The 21267-nt window shown below is 33.4% G+C and overlaps 1 protein-coding gene across 3 annotated transcripts in view; it reads left to right on the plus strand.

Moving 5' to 3' along the window:
* Nucleotides 1–18627, plus strand: part of LOC120339015 (protein FAM117B-like) — a 30628-nt gene extending 12001 nt beyond the window's left edge. The window contains exons 3-12 of one of the 3 annotated variants that reach the window (XR_013476628.1): nt 2634–2800; nt 6219–6311; nt 7759–7860; nt 8025–8150; nt 8606–8693; nt 8909–9004; nt 10547–10668; nt 11621–11716; nt 14881–15386; nt 15586–18627. Coding sequence is in view for 2 of the 3 variants with exons in the window: in XM_039407059.2 (XP_039262993.1) it covers nt 2634–2800; nt 6219–6311; nt 7759–7860; nt 8025–8150; nt 8606–8693; nt 8909–9004; nt 10547–10668; nt 11621–11716; nt 14881–15000 (1010 nt within the window). In the remaining variant the exon portion in view is untranslated. Of the gene's footprint in view, nt 1–2633; nt 2801–6218; nt 6312–7758; nt 7861–8024; nt 8151–8605; nt 8694–8908; nt 9005–10546; nt 10669–11620; nt 11717–14880 lie in introns of all 3 variants that reach the window. The other 2 variants (XM_039407059.2, XM_039407066.2) reach the window with 2 other exon arrangements.
* The last annotated feature ends 2640 nt before the right edge of the window (nt 18628–21267 follow it).

Consider the following 21267-nt stretch of genomic DNA (forward strand, 5'->3'; position numbering starts at 1 on the left):
AACGTGGCTGAATCATAATATGATGAACCATCAACAATTGTCTAGTCGGAAGCCGAGATTGTGAATCGGATTAGTTTAATCAATCATTCCATTAATTAATCTTCACTCAATACATGAACTTGGTAATATTAGGCCTTTCTGATGTTTCTATAATAAAAGTACAAATTCAAGAGGGATTGCCAGAACCGAATACTTTTACAATTCTGGATACATTTTAAAATAATATCTTCAAATCGGGTAATGTTGAACAAAAATACATAGAAGTAAATTTGTATTCAATAGGTTTGTTATAAAAAAAGGGGGAAAGTTAACATAAACAGTGATTTGTTTTGTTTTCTACTCTTTCTACAGTTTTCAGAAAGTAAATGAAGCTCTTTTTATTACACTTTGATAATTCAATCTATCAAAATGGGAATTTTTGAAATTCAAATTATTTCTAAAATTGAAATATTATACATAACTAATTTGGCTTCAATTTTGGTTTCAAAATAGTGCATTATATTATTGAAAAAACTATGTACAACCACTATTTTAGACATTGATTTGAAAATAATGAAAAGTAATAACATTCCTAGCAATATACCCTAAGGAATTTATCAAAAATTATAGTGTGTATATAATATGTGGTGTTGCAATAATAGCATTGAGAAAATTTGCTAATTTTTGACATGACTATATACAGAAATGTCTAGAAAGTTTATGTGATATGTTGAATAATATGGTATATTATTGATTTGAGCAATATTTATATAGTTTTATTTAAAATTTGTTGTTTTGAGCATTTAGTATCTGACTATTCACGCTGTCATGCTATTGCTGCCATGAAATGCTTTTATCTTGACTTTCCCACTCTGTTGAAAAGCAATGGTTTTTATAACGCAAAGGATTATTTTTGGAATAACTTAAATCCCTTCAAAAAAACAATACAATGCTTACATTTATGCATGAGGTAATCTCAAATGCCAATGTGTTTAGAACCTGTTAATTGAAACCATCACAGGAAGGTGGTTGTTTAAGTTTGTTGACCTTATTAAATACTACAAGAATGTTATATCATCATCAATTTTGTAAGGATGTGATTCAAATCATAGAATTGAACCAAATTTGAACTCGTTAAAATAAAATAAACCTTCATTTATTATATTGCTAATGACTTGACTAGTGATAAATATATGTGAAGGGAATTATATTTATAGGTAGCATTATGTATTTGGTCATATGGAATTTTTTTTGGGATTGTATTTTGAAGGTTATTCTCTTACATTCCACGCACAACTTTTTATTTGAAGAATTTTAGAAGGTGGTGTACACTAACTAACTCGGAAGTAAAGGATAGACGTCTGTCTAATCTCTGAGAAAAGTTGCATACAGCTAGATAATTTGTCAGTATAGTTTTTTACTAATATTAAGAGAATGAGGATGTGTCATAATTTCAATTTTCATGATAAAAGCAACTGAGTGCAAATTATTATTATTAGAGTTTATAGAAATTTTTTGGAAATCTTTACTTTAATACACGAGATCAAACCACCAAGGTTTTGCTGAGAAAGCTGATTTATGCTATAAAAAAAAAAAAGCAATTTTTTCTCGAAATGACGCTTTATGAATAATAATGTTACTATTCACAACCCATAAAAGATTTTGGGTCCTAAACCCTCTTTGTCTTAAAGGTCAAAACTGTTGTCAAAATGGCAACTCAATAGCTTTTTACTGTTGAACTATTTGAATGGTGATTGGAACCATAATATCCATCCCCATTTCTAAATCGTAATGATCAAATTTATTCTCATAAAGAGTCAAACTGTCTACTTTAATATCGATAAACTTGAATTTGTTCCATCTGGTTGATATCCTATTACTTATGATAATGGTTTTATACATTCAATGGCCTCATTATTCAAACAGGATTTTCACGGCCATTCGCCAAGTGTGATGCGTCATGGCCGAGTATATTTTAAAACATTCACCATGCACGGGATGTACATAAAAATACATAGCCAAATATGTTTAAAAAAGAGAAGAACCACATAATTTTGGTATAGTAATAATCATGAATAAAGAGTAGTGAAATCTATTCCCATAACCGAGTGCATTTCTTTTATTCATCACTATGTAGAATTGGATTGTATAATTATTTTCGCTTCTCTGAATGTTTGGAATGCCTATTGAATTTCATCGGCCTGTTTGAAGGCATGCCTAGACTGAACTATAATCGAAAAGGCTTTATTGCTTTGAAGACTGACTTTTGAAAACAGATTTGAGGGTGGCAAATTATTTTTATGTGTTTACTTTGTTGAATATTGTTTTTCATGTTAGGTATATCGTTCTTTATTGAAATTCATTCAAAACAAAAAAACAGACATGGCTTAATTTCTCGTGATACTTTCCTGTGTTTCCAAATTCAAATTCATGGGGGATATGACGACTTCCATATGCTTTTTGTTGTACGTGACTCAATCTGGAATATATTTAATATCCATATTTGAAAATGTTATTTCAATATGAGTATTTCAATACCAACCGTCTCACAATATGTATAATATAATTGCTATACCCAATCGGTTCGTACCTTCGAGTTAGTCTTATTTAGAGCAGAATTCAAAATTTCTAATAAAATTTTCATTTTTTTTCAGTGACCAATCGACGTAGTCCGTCACCGAGAGTATGTCGAACTTCTTCACACGACTCAGTACCCGCTGCCCTGACCGGCACGTACCTCACTGGACAATGGCCTCGAGAATTGACCTCTAATTCATTTATTACTCCGAGCAACTCTGGTACAAGCACAAAGTCAACACAGGTTGGTAGACATAACAGATGTAAGATTTATAGAATTGCAGCATTTTGGTATCACAGGGTGGATATTCTAGTTTTGAGAAGTGTCTATTATTCAACCTTAGCTCAGAAGTTGACAATTTTGGGACCTCCAGAAGTATGTGCACCAAGATGGCGCACCACCTGAACATAATATGTGTACCAGGTTAGGGTTCAGGTTGTGCACCATCTTGGTGTACATACGTCGGAAGTGCCCTATTTTGTAGACTAACTGAAAGGGTTCTGTTACTTCCAAAAGCCCAGTAGAACTTGTCTGATGCGATATAACATGGAGAATCTGATAAATGATCAGAAAAATTAGATCTTTCAATTTTTAAAGTTTTTTCCAATTTATATAATTTTCAGTCTTATTTCAATTAACTCATTATTATAAATTCTTCAATAATAAGAGTAATAAAAATATCAATGTATAAAAAAAATTGAAGAAAAAATTCAATTTTTTTTATTTTTATTCTAAAATTGGTAAAATCCTTGATTATTTGGATTTGAAGCATCTTGTATGATTGTCACAATTCTATTAATATAATATTGTAAAATGTAGACAAAATTATCGCAATCTTCATATTAATAAAACATGGTCATGTCTTTCAAATGACGCTTGTAAATTAACGTCGCCTACTATTTCATAATATGGTATATAATGACAACGTAGACGAATGAATATACTGAATACCAATTGAAAATGTTCTCATTTTTTTCGACTACTTATTTTGAATGTTAAGTTGTGTGTTGAATAGTGCCCGAGGACTTTTGAATACGATCATTTCACTATCCTGTTTATGATAATGATGTCAAAAAATGGTAGCGTCAATTTGACCACTGCATGCCTCAATGAATGAAGCTTGAAATTGTATCTTTATTGGTATGTAACACAGCACTTGAAGGATTATATAGGACTAATGGAAATCCAGCGTGTTCCTTGAGAAATGCTTTGAGCTGTGGTTACGGTCTGGTCGATCCTTTTGTATTCACTTGACACCTATTTCCGAATTATTATACACCGCTCTGACTGATAAATTTTTTCCATGTGGGATGTGGCCTATGAAATAATATATGTTATACTTAATGAAGACTAAGAAAAATTCTGTTAAATTTTAAATAAAAATATCAAATTCAAGCTACCTAATTAGATGAATATTCATTTAAAGCAAAGTCATTTTACGCAATTGATGATCAGACTAAAAAATGATGGTCATTCAATTTCTGTTAGGCTGATACCTATAGAAAATGAAAATAAAAAACAATATCATATTTATTTATCCTTGTCTAACGAGTTCAAAATCTTTGAAATCAAATTTATCTATGTAGGTTCATCAGAAATCTGGGCATTTTTGCACTGAGGCCTTTTTGGATATTCGACTGTTATCTTTAAATCTAAACAACAATTGAAATTATTCATTCTAGGTGTAAAACAAACCAGAAAACGCTGGTTATAATCGGTATCTATTCTTCATACTGTTTTGCATTTAGATAAATCCTACTGACACTGAGACCTTTTTTGATAAGTGATTTTTTATTTAGTATTCGACTGTTTTCTTTAAATTTAAACAATAATTGAAATTATTCATTCTTTGTGTAAAACAACCCAGATAACACTGGTTATAACCGGTATCTATTCTTCATACTGTTTTGCATTTAGATAAAATTATACTGACACTGAGGCCTTTTTTGATAAGTGATTTTTTATTTAATATCCACTGTTACCTTTAAATCTAAACAACAATTGAAATTATTCATTCTTCGTGTAAAACAAACCAGATAATACTGGTTATAACCGGTATCTATTATAAAATTATATAAAATTACACTAAATTATGGTATGATCGTGCATGTACCACACAAAAATATGAAACGTTTCTGCAACATCTGATTTTTCTGTTGCAATTGTTTCAAGGTGGTGCTGTCAATAGTAAATATTTTAATTACGTTGCATTCTTTTAAAAGTATTCACCTATTATTTCCTGCTCATTGAAAGCAACAACCCATTTCTCTTTATCAGTTTATTTCTTCTTTTTACATGCAAAATGCTTTTTTTCTTTTTTATATATAATTTTTATGTATTTCCTTATTGTTTTTCTGATTTGACTATATATTTAGGAATGACTACGTTATACGGCTACTTTGTAGTAATAACATGATATTTTTCAGTTTCACAAAAAAATTGGCATAAACATAATTTAGTTACAAAGCACAGCTCTTTAGAGCAGGGGTGACTAACCTGTTTTCGAATGAAATAGACGAAATTTATATCATACAATGCGATTGACTGATGGCTAATGAATTAATGAGTACTAACAATTCCTGGCTTGCTATGTCTTAATCAAAATTAGCATTAAAATGTCACTGTCAAAATTTATAGCACTCAGGAGTAGACAAAATCTTAATGATAATGAAGAATTTGATGACAAAGTGAAATATAGATTGTAGAATTATTCGTCGCTCAAAACATCTCGGTCTGTTTGTTTCTAAACATTGATAGCGACAAACTTGTATTTGTTACGCTTTTATGTACTTCAGGCGGCTTGTCCCCGGGAAGATATTTTTGGGATGTTGGCTCCAAATTATACACAATCGACCACTCTAGACGTGGCAATCGACCGTGATCGACATGTTGGCCACTCCTGGTATACAGTGATACAGTAAATTAAGCCATTCAAATTTGCTAAAAATAGGTTTTTAGTTATTTCTATGAGTTTCACACAACATTGGCCAATGGAATAAATTTGGATGACTATTGGATACGTTTGTGATCATCATCAAGACCATGCATATGATTGCCTAGTGACAAAAGCACTGGACTTAACCCATATTGGCATGACAGATTACACAGCTTCGTTGCGTTCCCATGTCAACCACCTTACCCAGGGTGTAGCAAATTGGGTAAGCGAGGCTGAGCCAGAAAGATTCTGATCCTTCGATCATAGTCCAGAACTGTCCAGAGCTTTTTTTTGAGTGAAAGACACGAATAAGCAATAAAAATGAAAACCAAAACTGTATAACTGGTTAATTACCATACTCTACATACCTGAACATGGTCTGGTTTCCCATAGGATCAAGTTGTCTGATCAGCTTTCTTCTCTGGGAGAATTATGAAAATCCTATATCATAAGTTTCATATTTTTTTTAAGAAATTTCACACTGTTATGGCAATTTACCTATTTGTTGTAATTAGTTTTGTGATTGTTTTCACTGTTGTTCATATGCCATATACATATGCCTGAAGTGGATAAACAAGATATTCACAGATAATCTCTGTTGGTATTCGATTCATATTTCTGGGAAATATCTTAACAAAAACCAATATATTCATCATATTCTATGCAGGAGTCATATTTTATTATATTATCATTACCAACTACTTATCTTTCACTTTATCTATTCAGACTCCTCATGACTGGAATTCAGAAGCTTGTCTTCAATATTCAAAAAACAGTAAAAGTCTATCGAACAGACAATCTGATGTGGAAGTTACAAAGGTGAAATGAACATTTTTGTTTTTGAATAAAAGTTACCGGTATCTATTTTCTCTGGATTGTTTAAGAATATGAAAGTGTCGGAATTTTTGTTTTTTTAATCTTTTCCATCAGTTTGAATCCAAGCCACATTTTGGCATATACTATTATTATTGGTGGGTGTGTTCTTATTATAGCATTTTGGTATTTTAAAATTGTCTTGAATATGGTCTGTCAATTGTAATATTTTTGGTGGGATGCCATAATGGTTAGGGTGTTGGACTTCAATTATGTTTGCACTGCTGGTTGGAGTTATATTATTTACTGTAAATCACATGTCGACCGAGGATGTAATAATTGAGTAGCCGATGCATGATTGAAAGGATTTTGGTTTTTTAAAAAATGGTAGCACTAAATCAGTGACCGCTTCTTGTTTGGGGACTCCTGAAGTATGCATTCCAAGATGGTGGACACCGGAACGTAGTATGTGTACCAGGTTAAGGTTAGGCCATAATTTGATTTCAATTTTTCTTATTTTAGTTCTATTACGATTTTGAGGACTAGCCAAGTTACTTCCATAGTATTTGTACCCAAAATTATGGCCTAACCCTAACCTGGTACACATACTACATTCCGGTGTCCGCCATTTTGGTACGTATACATCAGGTGCGCCCTTTTTTGGAGTGAGAACATGAAAAAGGGGTAGTAAAGATATTTTATTATGTACATATTAAAGATAAAAATACATTTTCAAAAATAACATATATTATGTTGACATATTTCGGCACTTTTTACCGGATGGTTAAGAGGTGCTCAAGACCAATATGGAAGTGCTTTACCACTTGTGCCATATTCAAGAACAATGATAATAAATGAGGCTTACAAAACTCCAGAATGTTGACATGGGTGTCGTGACAAAGAAGAATACGGGCCTGATGATGTTGGCTCCGCTGGACCGCTGAGTTTATAGGTTATTCATCTGAACACTCTGCCCAAACCCACAGATTGGGTCTATTGGACGACCCCCGTTATGGATTGCGCCTGAAGGGTTGCAGTTAATAAAAAAAATGATTTGGAGATTTATAACTGTATTGAGATTTAAAAAAAAAATAATACAAATTATTACAAAGAAGTAGATATTCTTTAAGCTGATAACTCGTCATAATGTGAAGCGATATTCACGAAAGTATGATATTGAGAAGTTGCGGAATTTTATGAATAAAAAAAATATATATCGTACGTTTTCCTTGCTTTTCCATATATTGACTTTATGGGTTAAAGCCCTCAATGTCATATTAAAGTCAGTAGCTGAATATGTGTTTAGCATCATTTTTGAATGGATCACTGCCCAAATACTCTATTATACCGGTACCGGTATTCATTTTATCACAGTTTTTAATTTTCTATTTGTCATTCAATAATTGAATTCCAAGCTGGAAATTAACTAATATTTGAGAATTATTATTCACAGATGAAGCAGCAAATGCGAAGAATTGCAAAAAGTTCTCGGCAAGAAAAGAAGGAAAGACAGTCGCCTGTTCATGCGAATCATGCCGCACTACCTCAGTCCCAGGTAAGATAAATGATTTTATTATCATTTTGGGAAACAGGTTCTGCAATAATGCCTAATAAATTTTTGACTCATTGAGAAAATGAAGTACATTTTTAACTTTTTTTTTCCGACGCATGCTTCCAATTGTTAGATTTTTTTTTATCTAAGACGATTTCATTTTGTAGACTGCTCAGTCTCGTTCGATTTCGAATCCAATGCCTATCTATGGCCGGGTACCTCGACGACAAAACAGTTTGGAAGGATTGAACAAAGAGATTGAGATCATCATTTTGAATGAGACTCCTGTTCGAGTAAGTATACATATCGCTTGTATGTTTCAACTCACAATATTTTTTTTCAATTGTCTGATACATGGATGGCCATAAATAACTAAATATTTCAGTAGCAGCCTGAACAGCCTTGTTTGAAGTTGACGATGTTAAAGAAATCTATGATATTCGGGATTTTACTTTGAACATTTAACATAAATATGATAAAATGTCGAATTTCCTGGATACTAAAAATGTAATTTAAATCGTTTGACTCTGATAAAAAAATTTTTTAAAAAGCGCTGATTTTAAATTCGAGTAAAGTGAATTCGTGGCAAAATTGTAATTTGCTCTCAGACAAAAAATAATTCGAAAAGACACATAATAGTGACTGTTCAAATTAGATAAAAAAAATTCCAAAAATCCTCAATTGTGAATTTTTGATCATACTGAGTGATAATGAAAATTTCTCAAATAATATTTCATATTTATTTCAGCATACACAAGGCGTCACACCACCCGATGGTCATCGAGCCCCATTACCAAGAAGTTCAACACGAACGATGGAGACCCAAACTCCACAAGGTAATTTTTCTCATGCCAAACATAAATAAGTGATAACCTATTCTGCTTATACATAACTTATCTTATCCTCATGTATGGCCGAACATAATTTTGTCTTCAAGCATTTACTTTGAAACAACAACCAATACAAATGAATAATTAACAATGTTCCTATTCCCATATGAGTTGTTAGCTTTAGGGTTAATAATAATATTGTTGTACGCGATTTCTCACAGGTTTTGCTCACGATAATAACTTGATACAAAACACTGAAGGACACACACCATCACCAAGTTCGGACCAAACTCTCGCAGTGCCAACAACTACAAAAGGTGATTATTTTGTCAGAAAAATATTTGCTTATTATGTTTGAATAAGTATGGTTTATTTGTGAAGTGAGAATTTTATCAATGGAAAATTTATTGCCTATCTATTATTTATTTATAATTTTTAATTTTATCATTTCTAAATATTTAAAAATATCGTAATATTATCAATATGAATGTTTCTGTAATGGGGGTCATTTGTTGTTATATTCTTTGTCATAAAAATAATAAGGATCAATATTTTTTGCTTAAAACTTAGATTCGGTACAGTGGAATGTGGTTCCAGTAGATGCCGTGCCACACAATAGAATGTGAAATGTGAAACAAGACTTGATTTTGAACATTGCCATTTTGGTTTATAATATAGCATTCTTACAGTCAGTGTATACAGATCAACTAACACCACAGTTCCCAAACTTTTTGTTCGTGCTGTGCCAAACTATCAGGGAAAAAACTCACAGCGCACTTGGACAAAAAAAAATTGCTTCCTTTAAGTTCGGTAATAAGTTCCACAAATATTGTATGCGGTGTTACGTGGGCGTCTTTTTCTTCGCGGAACGTGTGGGCGGAAATACTGGGTGCTGTTCCTTGATCGTATGGAATTGAGAAAATAACAAATAGGAATTCTTTGTATGACCCTTCACTACTTGTATTATCAAATTTTCCGTTAGGGTAACTTGAGCTCAATAATTTAGAAGACTAAATATAAAGACTACGCAGAAAATAGTATCTAAGACTGCATTGTGTTTTGAATAACCTTCATTTTACAGATTTAAGTGGTAAAATCTCTTGATCCATGAAATAACCATTAGGGAGAAGGGCTCAATGATTGCTATTACCGTACAATAAACTTTACTTCTTATGGTGTTCTTGAAAAAAAATGGTGCTGGGTATACTATGACTGTGTCAATCAATCGGCCTGCAAAACTTTAATGAATGAATATTCCTAATGACGATAGTCTGAACAGAATAAATAATGAAAAGAAGTGGAACATCTGAATATTTGCAAACTTGAAATATCGTATTTTAAATTGAAAATACGATACAATAAATTGATTTAAACTAAATTGTATTGTAAAAGTTGTAATTTTGTTCCAATCCTTCCATAAAATGTTCAATATTTTTTTAAAGATAGAAACTTGAAATAAATAGTATTATGACGGTTTCTAATAAATTTAGAGAAAGAATATGCCAAAATCTTATTTAGGCGAAATTTTCCCTCCTGTGAAATCAAGGATTATATGACCTATGAAGTATTTTCTTAGTGATTGTTATTATGTACATCTTCTTATTACATACTATATTTATTTTGAATGTCTAAAATAATTTGAAACTGAAGAAATGTATGTAGACATACTTTCTTATCATGTAATGTGTCTGGGAATGCGGTATGATGGAGCACCTTATTTATGTAAGACTAATTCGAGATTATTATGGGAGATTAATTTAGAATTTGATAATTTGATTTTTCAACTAGTATATTTTGCTGTAATGCATTCCATTTTACAAATTGTTATTTACATAATTATTGATTTCTCAATTTAACAGTTGGTGAACAAGGACAGAGCCCATGTCCAAAATATGCTTCAAGCCCAAGGCCGAACAACAGCTATATGTTCCAGCGTGAGCCACCAGAGGGAGCAGAGAGCGTTACACCATTCAAGGAACAGGTATGATTTTTTTTCGAAAATCTAGATAAGCTGGCAAAACGTGAGTGCTGAGATGGCTTGACTCAACTTGAGCACCTTTGAGTCGAGTCATCCAAACCAAATGATCTATTTGAACTAGATAATCTCCCAGAGTTACCAGACTTGACTTGTAACGTATGGCATATGATTTATGCTTGGTGTTCTCAATGTTTGAAAACTCACTTGTCTGTTGTAGACATTGCTTATTATATACCTTTTTGAGTCCAAGCAAGTACCTGATTAAAGTATGATTTACAAGATGAGGTTAGTTTATTGCCAGGGCAATAAAGTCTTTTGTGGCATTTTACTGCTGCTTAAGAGATGAATACTAAACCATGACTTGGAGTTTGTTTGTGAACCTGAGACTTGACTTTTCCATTTTCTTGTTAGTTTAGTTTAGAATCTAACTTTTTAATTTAACTCGTTATGATGATCAGTAACCTTGGGTTCCGAGGCCTGTACCTAACATTGTTAATTAGCAGTATTCTCTCTTTTTTATACATTTTAAATTGTTCTTATATTGGCTCAGAGCTGTGTGACGCATGTGCTAAGCGTTAGGAATACACTCGCTCCCGCACCTCTGATTATCCTGCATGGGTTTGCAGGTTCGAATCCCATGCAAGGATTGCTGAACTCCCCATCGCCGTCAGGTGGTTAACATAATCGCTGGTCAGTTACGGCTTCCTCTACCATCAAGTCCATGCTTCCGAGAACAAATAACTGGCATACCCGGCATGGACCGGTGACTGGACAAGAGGCCGTGGTTCGTCATATGGTTACGCCGTCCTATTGGCTTTCCTCTCTTCCGGGATGAACATGTAAATCTTATCCGATATAAGTAAAATTATCATGTAATGGAAACTTCAAGTATTTCCGTAGCATAGTAGGAACACAACAATCAAATATTTACAATTTATTCATATTTGTTTTTCAGGATATATCTCCATATATAATAGGATCAAGCTGTCCCGATAAACAAAAAGTTCATTTTCAAATATCAAAGAATGGAAGCTTCACTAAAGTAAGTAAAGTAAGTAGCGTAGATTCACTTTGCATGTTATTTTTAATTGTTATTTCTTCTAACTCGTGAATACGAGTATTCTTGTATATAGTATAACATTAGTCAGGTATTAATCGCAAATCTGTCCACTTTCAGTTGATAGCATTGCTCTGGTCAAAATTGTATGAAAAAGCAATGAAGTTGAAATATAATGTATGAATAATGCTGTCGATTATCGTTATCAAAAAATGCTTTTTTATTTATTTAGTTTTAAAATGTAGCTACTAACTGGAGATATATACAAACAGTTTGCCAACCTTGAATTCATATTACTATATATTTGGGATTTTTAGTTTCTGGAATGAGTCTGTTTGCATAAAATTATGGGGTCTAGTGAAGTAAACGTCGTAACTCTTCAAAATAACGCCAATAAAAAATTTTCATGTGAAATTACAGTCGAAACTGCTTGAAAAACGCAGAACAGAAATGTGATGTGAAACTTTTATTTTTTTAAAATAGTCTGTCTGGTGCGCAATGAAATTATTGAACGACACGTTTAGTTGGAATAAAATCCACTCTATTTTCAACTAGGCAGGTAATAGATATGTCCCATCCCAAATAGGGTATAGCGTTCCATGCGAGACAGACTTTTATATAGAAAAAAACAATAAGAATTTGGGCTGTATTTTTACACTTTCGGCTTGTACTTCGTTAGACCCAAATGATGATATACCCACACCATATACAAAATTTTAGGATTCAACAGAAAAAGGGTATAATACTTGATTACCTGAATTCTTGATAACAGTTTTGTTCAATATTGTGAACTTTTGTTTTATTTGAAGTACCGTATGGACTTCCCCAATAGTAAGATCATAATATACCTACTGTAGGTGATAAAATTGTTGGTTTTATACCTGAGTGGTTTTATACCTGAGTAGACAAGGAACATGGTCATCCTTCAGAAACAAAATGTTGAAAATAAACAGCTTTAATTTTAAAGAGAATAAAAACAACTATTCTCAAATCACAATCCTTTAATCGTCCACTTATAATGGTATCTCTCAATAAATCTGTCTTTTTAAATTTTTTTTTTAACTTGAGGTGAATCTAGTATTTACCTTGAGTAAACATTGCATAAACAAGTACAATAGCATGGAATGCAGTTGTAAAACGTGCATGGGCAAGTCTGGACTTGGTTTTATAGCCATAAACTAAATATTAATGACCTGAGTTTTCTAGATGGTTTCTGTAGTAAAGAGTTTTTGTTTGCAAGTGAGGTCACAAGAACTTAGAAATGATAAAACTAACTCACACGTGATCACTTATATTCCGCCATCTGAAATTGACTTGCTGCATATTTGTTGAGGCCACTGTTTCACATTAATTGAATAATTAGTTCATTGTCTAGAGCAGGGCTTCCCAAACTTTTGAGCTCGCGGCCCCTTTTAATATATTAAAATTTTTCTCTGCCCGTAGGCAAACGTTTATAACGCTAAACAGTTCGAAATATGAATTTTCGATGTTTTATCGGCACAGCTAATTCTCAACTTTTATCAGGCCTACTCAATAACAAAAACAAGCGCATATTTATTCAGATTAACGTTACTCAATTATTCAGTGTAATGGGTACAAATGCTTTTTGCTGCATAGCAAGTCCCGCCTTGGCTCAATGTATGTACGATTAAAGCCGTCATTGTTATGCAAGCGCCCGCAAATTGGGTCTCACGATCAGAATATGCACTGTTATGCAAGCGCGATGATTCTACCGTGTTTACCCGTGGATAAGACCAAGCCTAAAATTTAATATAAGCCCTCGCTTAATTAAAAAAGACTTAGTCGATAGCGCAACTTTTTTTTTTTACTCATTTAATCCCGTGGAAGTGCGTCGTTGCAATTTTGCTAGGGCGTCGCAAAATTTTGTGATTCGTGAACCTTTCAACCAATGTTCCCTCTAATTTTTTGTAGTATGTGTGCGCAGAAATTTTGGTGTGTGCGCACTTTTTTGGAAATGACTAATATTTGTGCAAAAACCAATGAAGAAATTTTGGCGTTCTAACCGGGTAATAAGTGGGCTTATTAAGAAAATTTTGGTTATTCAATAAGTTTTTCTATACATTGTAAATGCTCTAGTGAAGGCTATATGTTAGCAGTAGATAACAAGAACTTGTCTTAATTATGTTACTGCTGGTACCTTCTTCGCACATGATGCCGTCTTAACTTTCAAAGAAATGCTGGTAAAAGAGTAAATTAGATTACCTAGTGTTTACAATTTGGATTCCTCTCAAAATTAAATTACTTTTAATAGGTGTTATATGCCTATGCATGCGTTCATGGGTGGCGAGCTCCTATGGCCTAGAATAACAGTAATTCCTGTGTTTGATTAACCTACCCAATAAGTTTTACTTTGGATTGAGTTATTTTATTATGGACTTGGATTGACTGACCGCTTGAACCCAAAATACAGTGGGAGTAATCTTGGTTACGATTGCCCAGAGGGTTGGACCTATCTATGTGTGCATCACAAGTTTTCGGGTTCACAGGCTGCGTCTTCAAACTAGATTTGCAATGCAAAACTGAAAAATTTCCTGTTCTCTCAAAAATATTTCTTCACATATCAGGGGTACAAAGGCCTGTTCATAGCAAATGTATAAAACATCTCATAATAAATGGTCTTTTATTGCGATTAAACAGTTGCTCAGCTATTTTTCATTTTAAATGATTATGTCATCTCTTTGATGGGTTATGTCTTTTTGGTCAAATATAATAGACAAAATGCTTTTTATTAATTTAGTCATTAATATTATTACTTATCGATTTTAATCGGTAAGTATGTTGATAGGTATTTGTCTGTTTGTCTGTCTGTTAGATGCACGCCATATCTCACGAAAGCGAGATTGAATCTGCTCCAGATTTTGCATGTGCATTCATCATATGTCGTACCAGAAGCCTATTGATTTTGGATGAATTATGTCGTATAATTAGCGAGTTATTAATTAATTAGTGATGGGACACTAGGTGTCACTATGGTGTAAGAGCGCTGTTTTGGGGGATCCCCTAACTTTCGATCGATAAGTCTTCGGTCTCTGACCGATATTCTCGTTTTTATTATTATAGGTTTTAATATGTTACTTTATTATTTTAAATTTGGTATTTTCATGAACTACATATATGATAAACTTTTTTTTTTTCAGTGGAAACCACCATGTCCCGAACAAAACAATAACGGAGACGTGTTGTTGTCGCTATCGTCAGCTATGAAGGTTAAATGTGAAGTTGAAGGAAAAAATGCTTTCAACATCGATGACATGTAACTCGCTCGTTTTTTCGCTACCTCAAAAAGCCGTTTGTATGCCAGTATGAAGATGTGGTGCTGTGTCCATACACAATGAAGATAACAATAATATGTTCCAGATTTGTCAAAGTTTACTTGCTTTGTTTTTTTTTTACAAAAATACGATATGAATTAGTTCATGTTTGATAATAGGGTCGTCGTTTATTTTTTTAGCAATATTTATGAGGCCAGCTATAGGCCGGAGAAAATTACATCTCGTGGGAAGTCATTTATTTTGGTAGTGTAAAATGACAGGTATGCAAATATTTGAAAACATGATTGCGAGTTTGGGTGGTATTGCATATATCAGTGTCTGCATGATAATATGGTCTGACAAAACAGATATATTGAGATGGAAATGTGAGGGTATTGGTGCTCAAACCAGGTGGCTGAAACAAAATGATTATCGGTAACTATTCCAAATACATTCTGAAATTATGTTTTTCAAATATTGAATATATTCTAAATTGCGTCATGTCCACAGTTTGACCGGTAAATTTGCATAAATCATAAATTCCTATAAATTTAGTTTGGTAGACAGATACTTTTAGAATGGAAATGTGAGGTATTGGTGCGTAAACCAGGTGGCCAAAACAAAATAATTAACTATTCCAAATACGTCCTAAAATATTGTTTTTCAAATGTTGCCTCAATTTTGAATGAATTTGTTTTGGACTAGTATTCTCAGAATATGCAGCCATGTGTCAATCCTTATCTCAACCCCACCAATAAAAATTGATTTTAGACGCATTACGAATGAAATTGTTGCAGACATCGATATACAATTATCCAAAATTTGCATTCTTTGTTACTACAATCTAATCCCATAACTGTCGAAATATCATGCCATAGTCATCCTGTTTACATCTCATTAAGAGTGGCATTTGTAACGTTATACATCATCTCTGAGCTGTGATTAGTTGAATCACAATTCATTGACTATTAACAAGGTGCATTGGTGTGAGATATAGAGTTAAGAAAAATGTAAAATTGCCAATACAGTAAGGGAGATGGTATATGAACGTTTGGCCCACAGACATTTCAACCCACACAGGTTCAGGTTCGATGGACCGAAAAATCTGTTCTGAAATGGCCAGAGGACATGGAACTTGGCATATGGTTCTGCCCGTCTAAATTTTCGAAAGTAAATAAGCTTTCTGCGCAATTTCCAAAAAATTTGTCTAATAATGCTCTGCACCAAACCAAAATGTTATATTGCCAATACAGTAAGGAATATGGAATATGAACGATTGACCCACAGATGTTTCGACCAAAGTATGTTCGAGTATGATGAACTGAAAAATCTGTTTTTAAACGGCCAGAGGACAGGAAACTTGGCATGCGGTTCAGCCTGTTTAATTTTCGAAATTAAATAATCCGAGCAATATTAAAAAAGTTTGCCTAATAATGCTCCGCACCAAACGTTTTCATCCATTTCCTCTTGTCGTGTTTACAGATAAATAGTTCGTTGCAAGAACTATTGTTTGATAAATTATTTTTTCTGGAGATTGGAATATGTATTTTATTGCTATCAAATTCAGGACCAAATATGTGATATTTATATAGTCTTAGAGCGATTATTTTCAAATTAGTCACTTGAGGCTGTGTTATTTCGCACAATAACAATAAAAAGTTTATAGAGTAAACATACAAACCAGCTATAAAAATTCCAAACCATGGTACACTCATAAGGGGTATGTATACCTCTCTAATGCACCCAATTCTTAGGGCTAAGGTACACTTCATGTATGGCCTTATTATATTTAGTACGCGATTGCATAAATTCAATTCCAGCTCGAATAACGAATATTTAGGTTGGAGTCGTTTTCCCAATCTTAGAGTTTGTCACTCTGTGTGTAGTACATACAAACTTGCAAAATATGGACCTGTTTAATTTTTTTTTGCAGTTTCTGATTGCAGATATCTGATTAATAATATTGTGTAAGCTAATGCTCACAGTTCATGAACTAATAGGCTATTTGTTTGTTAGTTTTTCATTAGATAGAACATAATGATGACACATAGTTTTTCTACCTATCTCAGTTTCTACCTTTCTAGGTAGTTATTTTTATTAATATTATTTTAATCGTTGTGTTGTTACTTTGCCTTATTTTTTTCATATCTTGTTTATTATTCTCATTATTGTTTGTCATCACTCGGCCTTCATAGAAATTTGTCATAAACTAACTTGCGATAATTAAGGTGTATCGATGAATAGAAATATATTTCTTGGACGTTTCGTTAGAATCTGGCCGTCTGGACTACATTCGCCAGTTAATTATATATTCATATGAACAACGTATCTTTTTGAGTCCCAAATATATGGAAATCAAAAAAATGGACACTGTTGTTTTGAAATTCACAATTTACACTTTTCTTGTGACATTAAAATGATAATTTGACCCAATTTAGCTTCCTAATGCTAAATAATTTCAGTAGTTTTTGGAATCACTCAAAAAAATTGAATCTCAAATACTCTTTTGAGTGAGTGCATGTGATCTTGAAAAAAATGATTTTGAAAGAAATCTGTGGCATGAAAAAGCTCTTGGCTTTTCAGTGACTTCACTCAGAGATGAGTGTTCATTACTTGTGAGTGGGCTCACATGATCTGGCTTTGAGAAAACTTTCGTGGAAAAAAATTTGTCAACTTTCACTTTTCCATTGAATACTTTCAATTTGGTAATACATTCAAATATGAATAAGACAAAATCAGATGATGGTATCCATGTTTTTCTCTATATGAAAATGGTTGCATTTGTTGAGTATGTGGTTCACTTAATCATTGATTTTTTGTGATGGTTACTTGCCTTTTTGTTCACTCAACCTTTTTTGTTACCATATATTGGTCTCAGCAGGAAATACATTGTTCATTCACATTATCATTTTTGTTGCGTTTATGTTCAATTTTCGACGTAATTCACAGTACTTTTTTGCGTTTTATTACTTCATTTTTTTGGTTTATTTTGTTACTTTTTTCCAAGAAAAGGGCTCAAAAGTTTTTTATACATTCCCTTCATTGCATTTAAATAATTGTATTATTGCTAGTTTGGTCAGTCATGTGTTGGCAACTTATTGCAAATATAAATGAAAGGCTATCAGTCATAAAGCAGATTCAGTTTTCGATTGCCATGGATGGAATCCCTGGCATTCTTGAAACTGTCCTAATGAGTGATTAAGGAAATTTTGCTTAAACGGTGCCACGAATCTTGTGCTGGTTAAATAAAGTCTGTTGGCAAAACTCTCATCTCTGGGTTATAAAAAGTATATTGATCGATCGTCTTTGCCTTACATAATTGGTGAATCTTCAAAACCCTCTTAACTATTTTCATACCCGAAATGGATTTGTAATTCAGCAAAGGCCGTGATCCGACATATGATTAAGCTAGCTCGTCAGCTTTCCTCCTGAGGTAAATATGAAAATCATAGCCTGCTCAATTTTAGGCTTATTGATCTGCTTTATGTCTAGTAACATCTGACATTCATTTATAGCAAAATCTGGTGTCAACATTAGACTTGTTAGATTTTTCACAATGTGCTTGTTTTGTCCTTATGACGTGATGATGGTAGTATTTTTGGATTTTCGTAAATAAACGACTGTTGGAGCTGAGTTTTGAATCAGTTTGTGATATCTAAATGTGACAGGTCAGGAGTTTCCGGCTGTATTATTGGCTAGCTTATAAAGTGGTTATACTAGTAGAAAATAGTTTGCTGATTTTACTCAAAGGGTAGAATTTACATCATAATCACAGGGAGAGGACAGCTGATTAGACGGCTTACCATATAACGTACCATGGTCTCTTGTCCGAGATTAGTTTGCCATTTATTTTTTGTTATCAGATGCACATTGATACCTTCTATCTGAGCAGTTTTCATATTTGGTTGTTCAGAATCTCAGCACCTACGGGGGTTGTGTTTAAAACACAAAGTCCAATACTTTGTCTCACAATGTAATTCAGTAAGGAACATGTCTATGCAGTTAGAGCCATTGCCCATTACATACAATTTCGATTCTTAGCTCCAGGGCCCATACAAAATACTAGATGTTGGCATATGATGAGCCCTTTTCGTTGAAAATGCTCATGTATAGAGAAAACTTTTTGAGATCAACGGTCGACGAAACATTCACGGTTTGCTATAAACGGAGAAAACTGTTTTCGGAGGAGCAGTTACGGAAAAATTAACAAAAAGAGCAATGTTCGAATATGGACACGAAAGTTGCGCATCGGTACCTGTGTTCCGGTTCCAGTATGGTACGGGTTTAGACTTTAGATATGTATCTGAGCACCGCGTTTTCTGAAAAATCGACAGACAATCTATACAGAGATAGATAGTTTATTTCGAAAACTCCATAACAAACATAAATTAAAAATGGAGAATTCTGGAGGGCAAGCAAAACCTATAAGAAAGTTTAAAACATAAGAAGTATCTCACGTGCCTGCCCACCAGCACGCACACAAAAACACAAGCCAAATTAAATGAGGCTTGCGCCAAACTTAACAAACAAAATACACCATGTATGTATGTATGTTTATTCGTCTCGTAATAGTGAGAACAAAATAAATGAACGATTATTATTATGTAAGACGGGATGCATGCAAAAGACCGTACTGGCCTAAAACACAAATGTGCGGCATGCACCCTTTTTAACAAATATAAAACAAAAAACATTAGATTAAATATGCATAGTATGGTCCCTTATATAGACAGTTGTGCAAGGTGGGCAATGGGTCGTTTGGTGTGGTGAAAGTGGTAAGGGTGGAGTATACAAAACTGTTTATACAGGGAAGTTTATAGACAAGACAATATATATAAATAGAGACAACACAACACCAAATAAACATATACATAACAATGAAATCAAAAGTTAGGCGCAAATACAGCGCCTTTGAATGGTGAGACCATATAGTATGAATTGGCGAAGTATAAGTGATAAATTTGCGGTTCTTATGCCTATATGGTATGCGGCACTCAAGGGCGCTAGTAGAGTCTTTGATAGAATATATCTATTTCAGCAAAAATGTGAACCATACAGATAGTATTAAACTTTGTCTTGTTGTAAACTGCTTGTCTGAGGAAGTCTGACTCTGGTCGGACGAAACGTTACAGAAATACATTTGTGTTAGTGTGCAGCTGGACTCTTTAATTGAATAAACTTTCGGGCTGTCGTACTTTTAACAATTACGTCGATAATGACCAATACTTATAGAGGCGACCAAATTTGGAATAGGGATAAAAGTAATAGCCTGTCAGTACAGGAGTGACTTCATCCATACTTAAGTACCGGTACAGATGAACTTCAAATTTGAGATTTCAAGTAATTAAACTTTGAAATCGATCGATCCACCTTGTGTCCAATACCGGTCATATGTCCCTGAACCAGAGGGGTGTGTCTGAAGTGAGTGAACAATCAAAATTCCTACAATTTTTAATACAGAAAATACACTGGAGGGCGTTTAGATTTAGATTACGTTGTACAACAGGCTGTGTACAGCCAAAGTGACTATAAAATGTTAGAGTCACTTTGTGTACAGGATAGGATACGGTACCGTTCCGTGTCGGGTATGGGATTAGTTAGTTACCGTATTTATTAGACCGCAAGACGAGTGTGAGTTGGGGTGACCCTGGTAAAAAAGCAGCACATACTGTCATACGGTACCTACAGTACCGGTACTCTTCGACATCGGGGCTTAGCCTAGGTATAGTCTGATAGTGGAGTAAACGCTCAAATAATGCTGAAGAAAAATGTTATGTTAAAATACGGCCCAAATTTTCATTTCTTTAAAATAAAAGTACCGTATGTCTCGCACGATACAGACATAACGATATACTCTCTTGATTTTTTTTTGCATGGAACATACTTGCTCAGTTGTAAATTAAGTAGGCTTGACTTTACTTAAACGCGTCTGTCAGAAATTTCATTCCACACGAGACAGACTTGAAAATTTGACCTCCATATCCACATTACATTTTGTTTATCATTGTTTCAGCAGTTACTGCGTTTATTTTCTATTCACATTCTTGTTTGGCATTTTTTATGCAGTTGAAGTATTTACTTTGCTACCCCTGTCTGCTTGTAGGTTAGAATTATTCTCACATGCCTCACTGATTTCTCTTGGTTGCAGAATTGAATAGTAAATTTGAGGTCCTGTTCTTCCTGTAGCCCACTGTCATTCAAAGATTTCAAATGTCTCACATCAGTCACATGTGTTTCTGTTTAATGGTTAATGACTACTGTAACAATATAGTT

This window comes from Styela clava, chromosome 1, assembly GCF_964204865.1.
Source record: "Styela clava chromosome 1, kaStyClav1.hap1.2, whole genome shotgun sequence".
NCBI lineage: Eukaryota > Metazoa > Chordata > Ascidiacea > Stolidobranchia > Styelidae > Styela > Styela clava.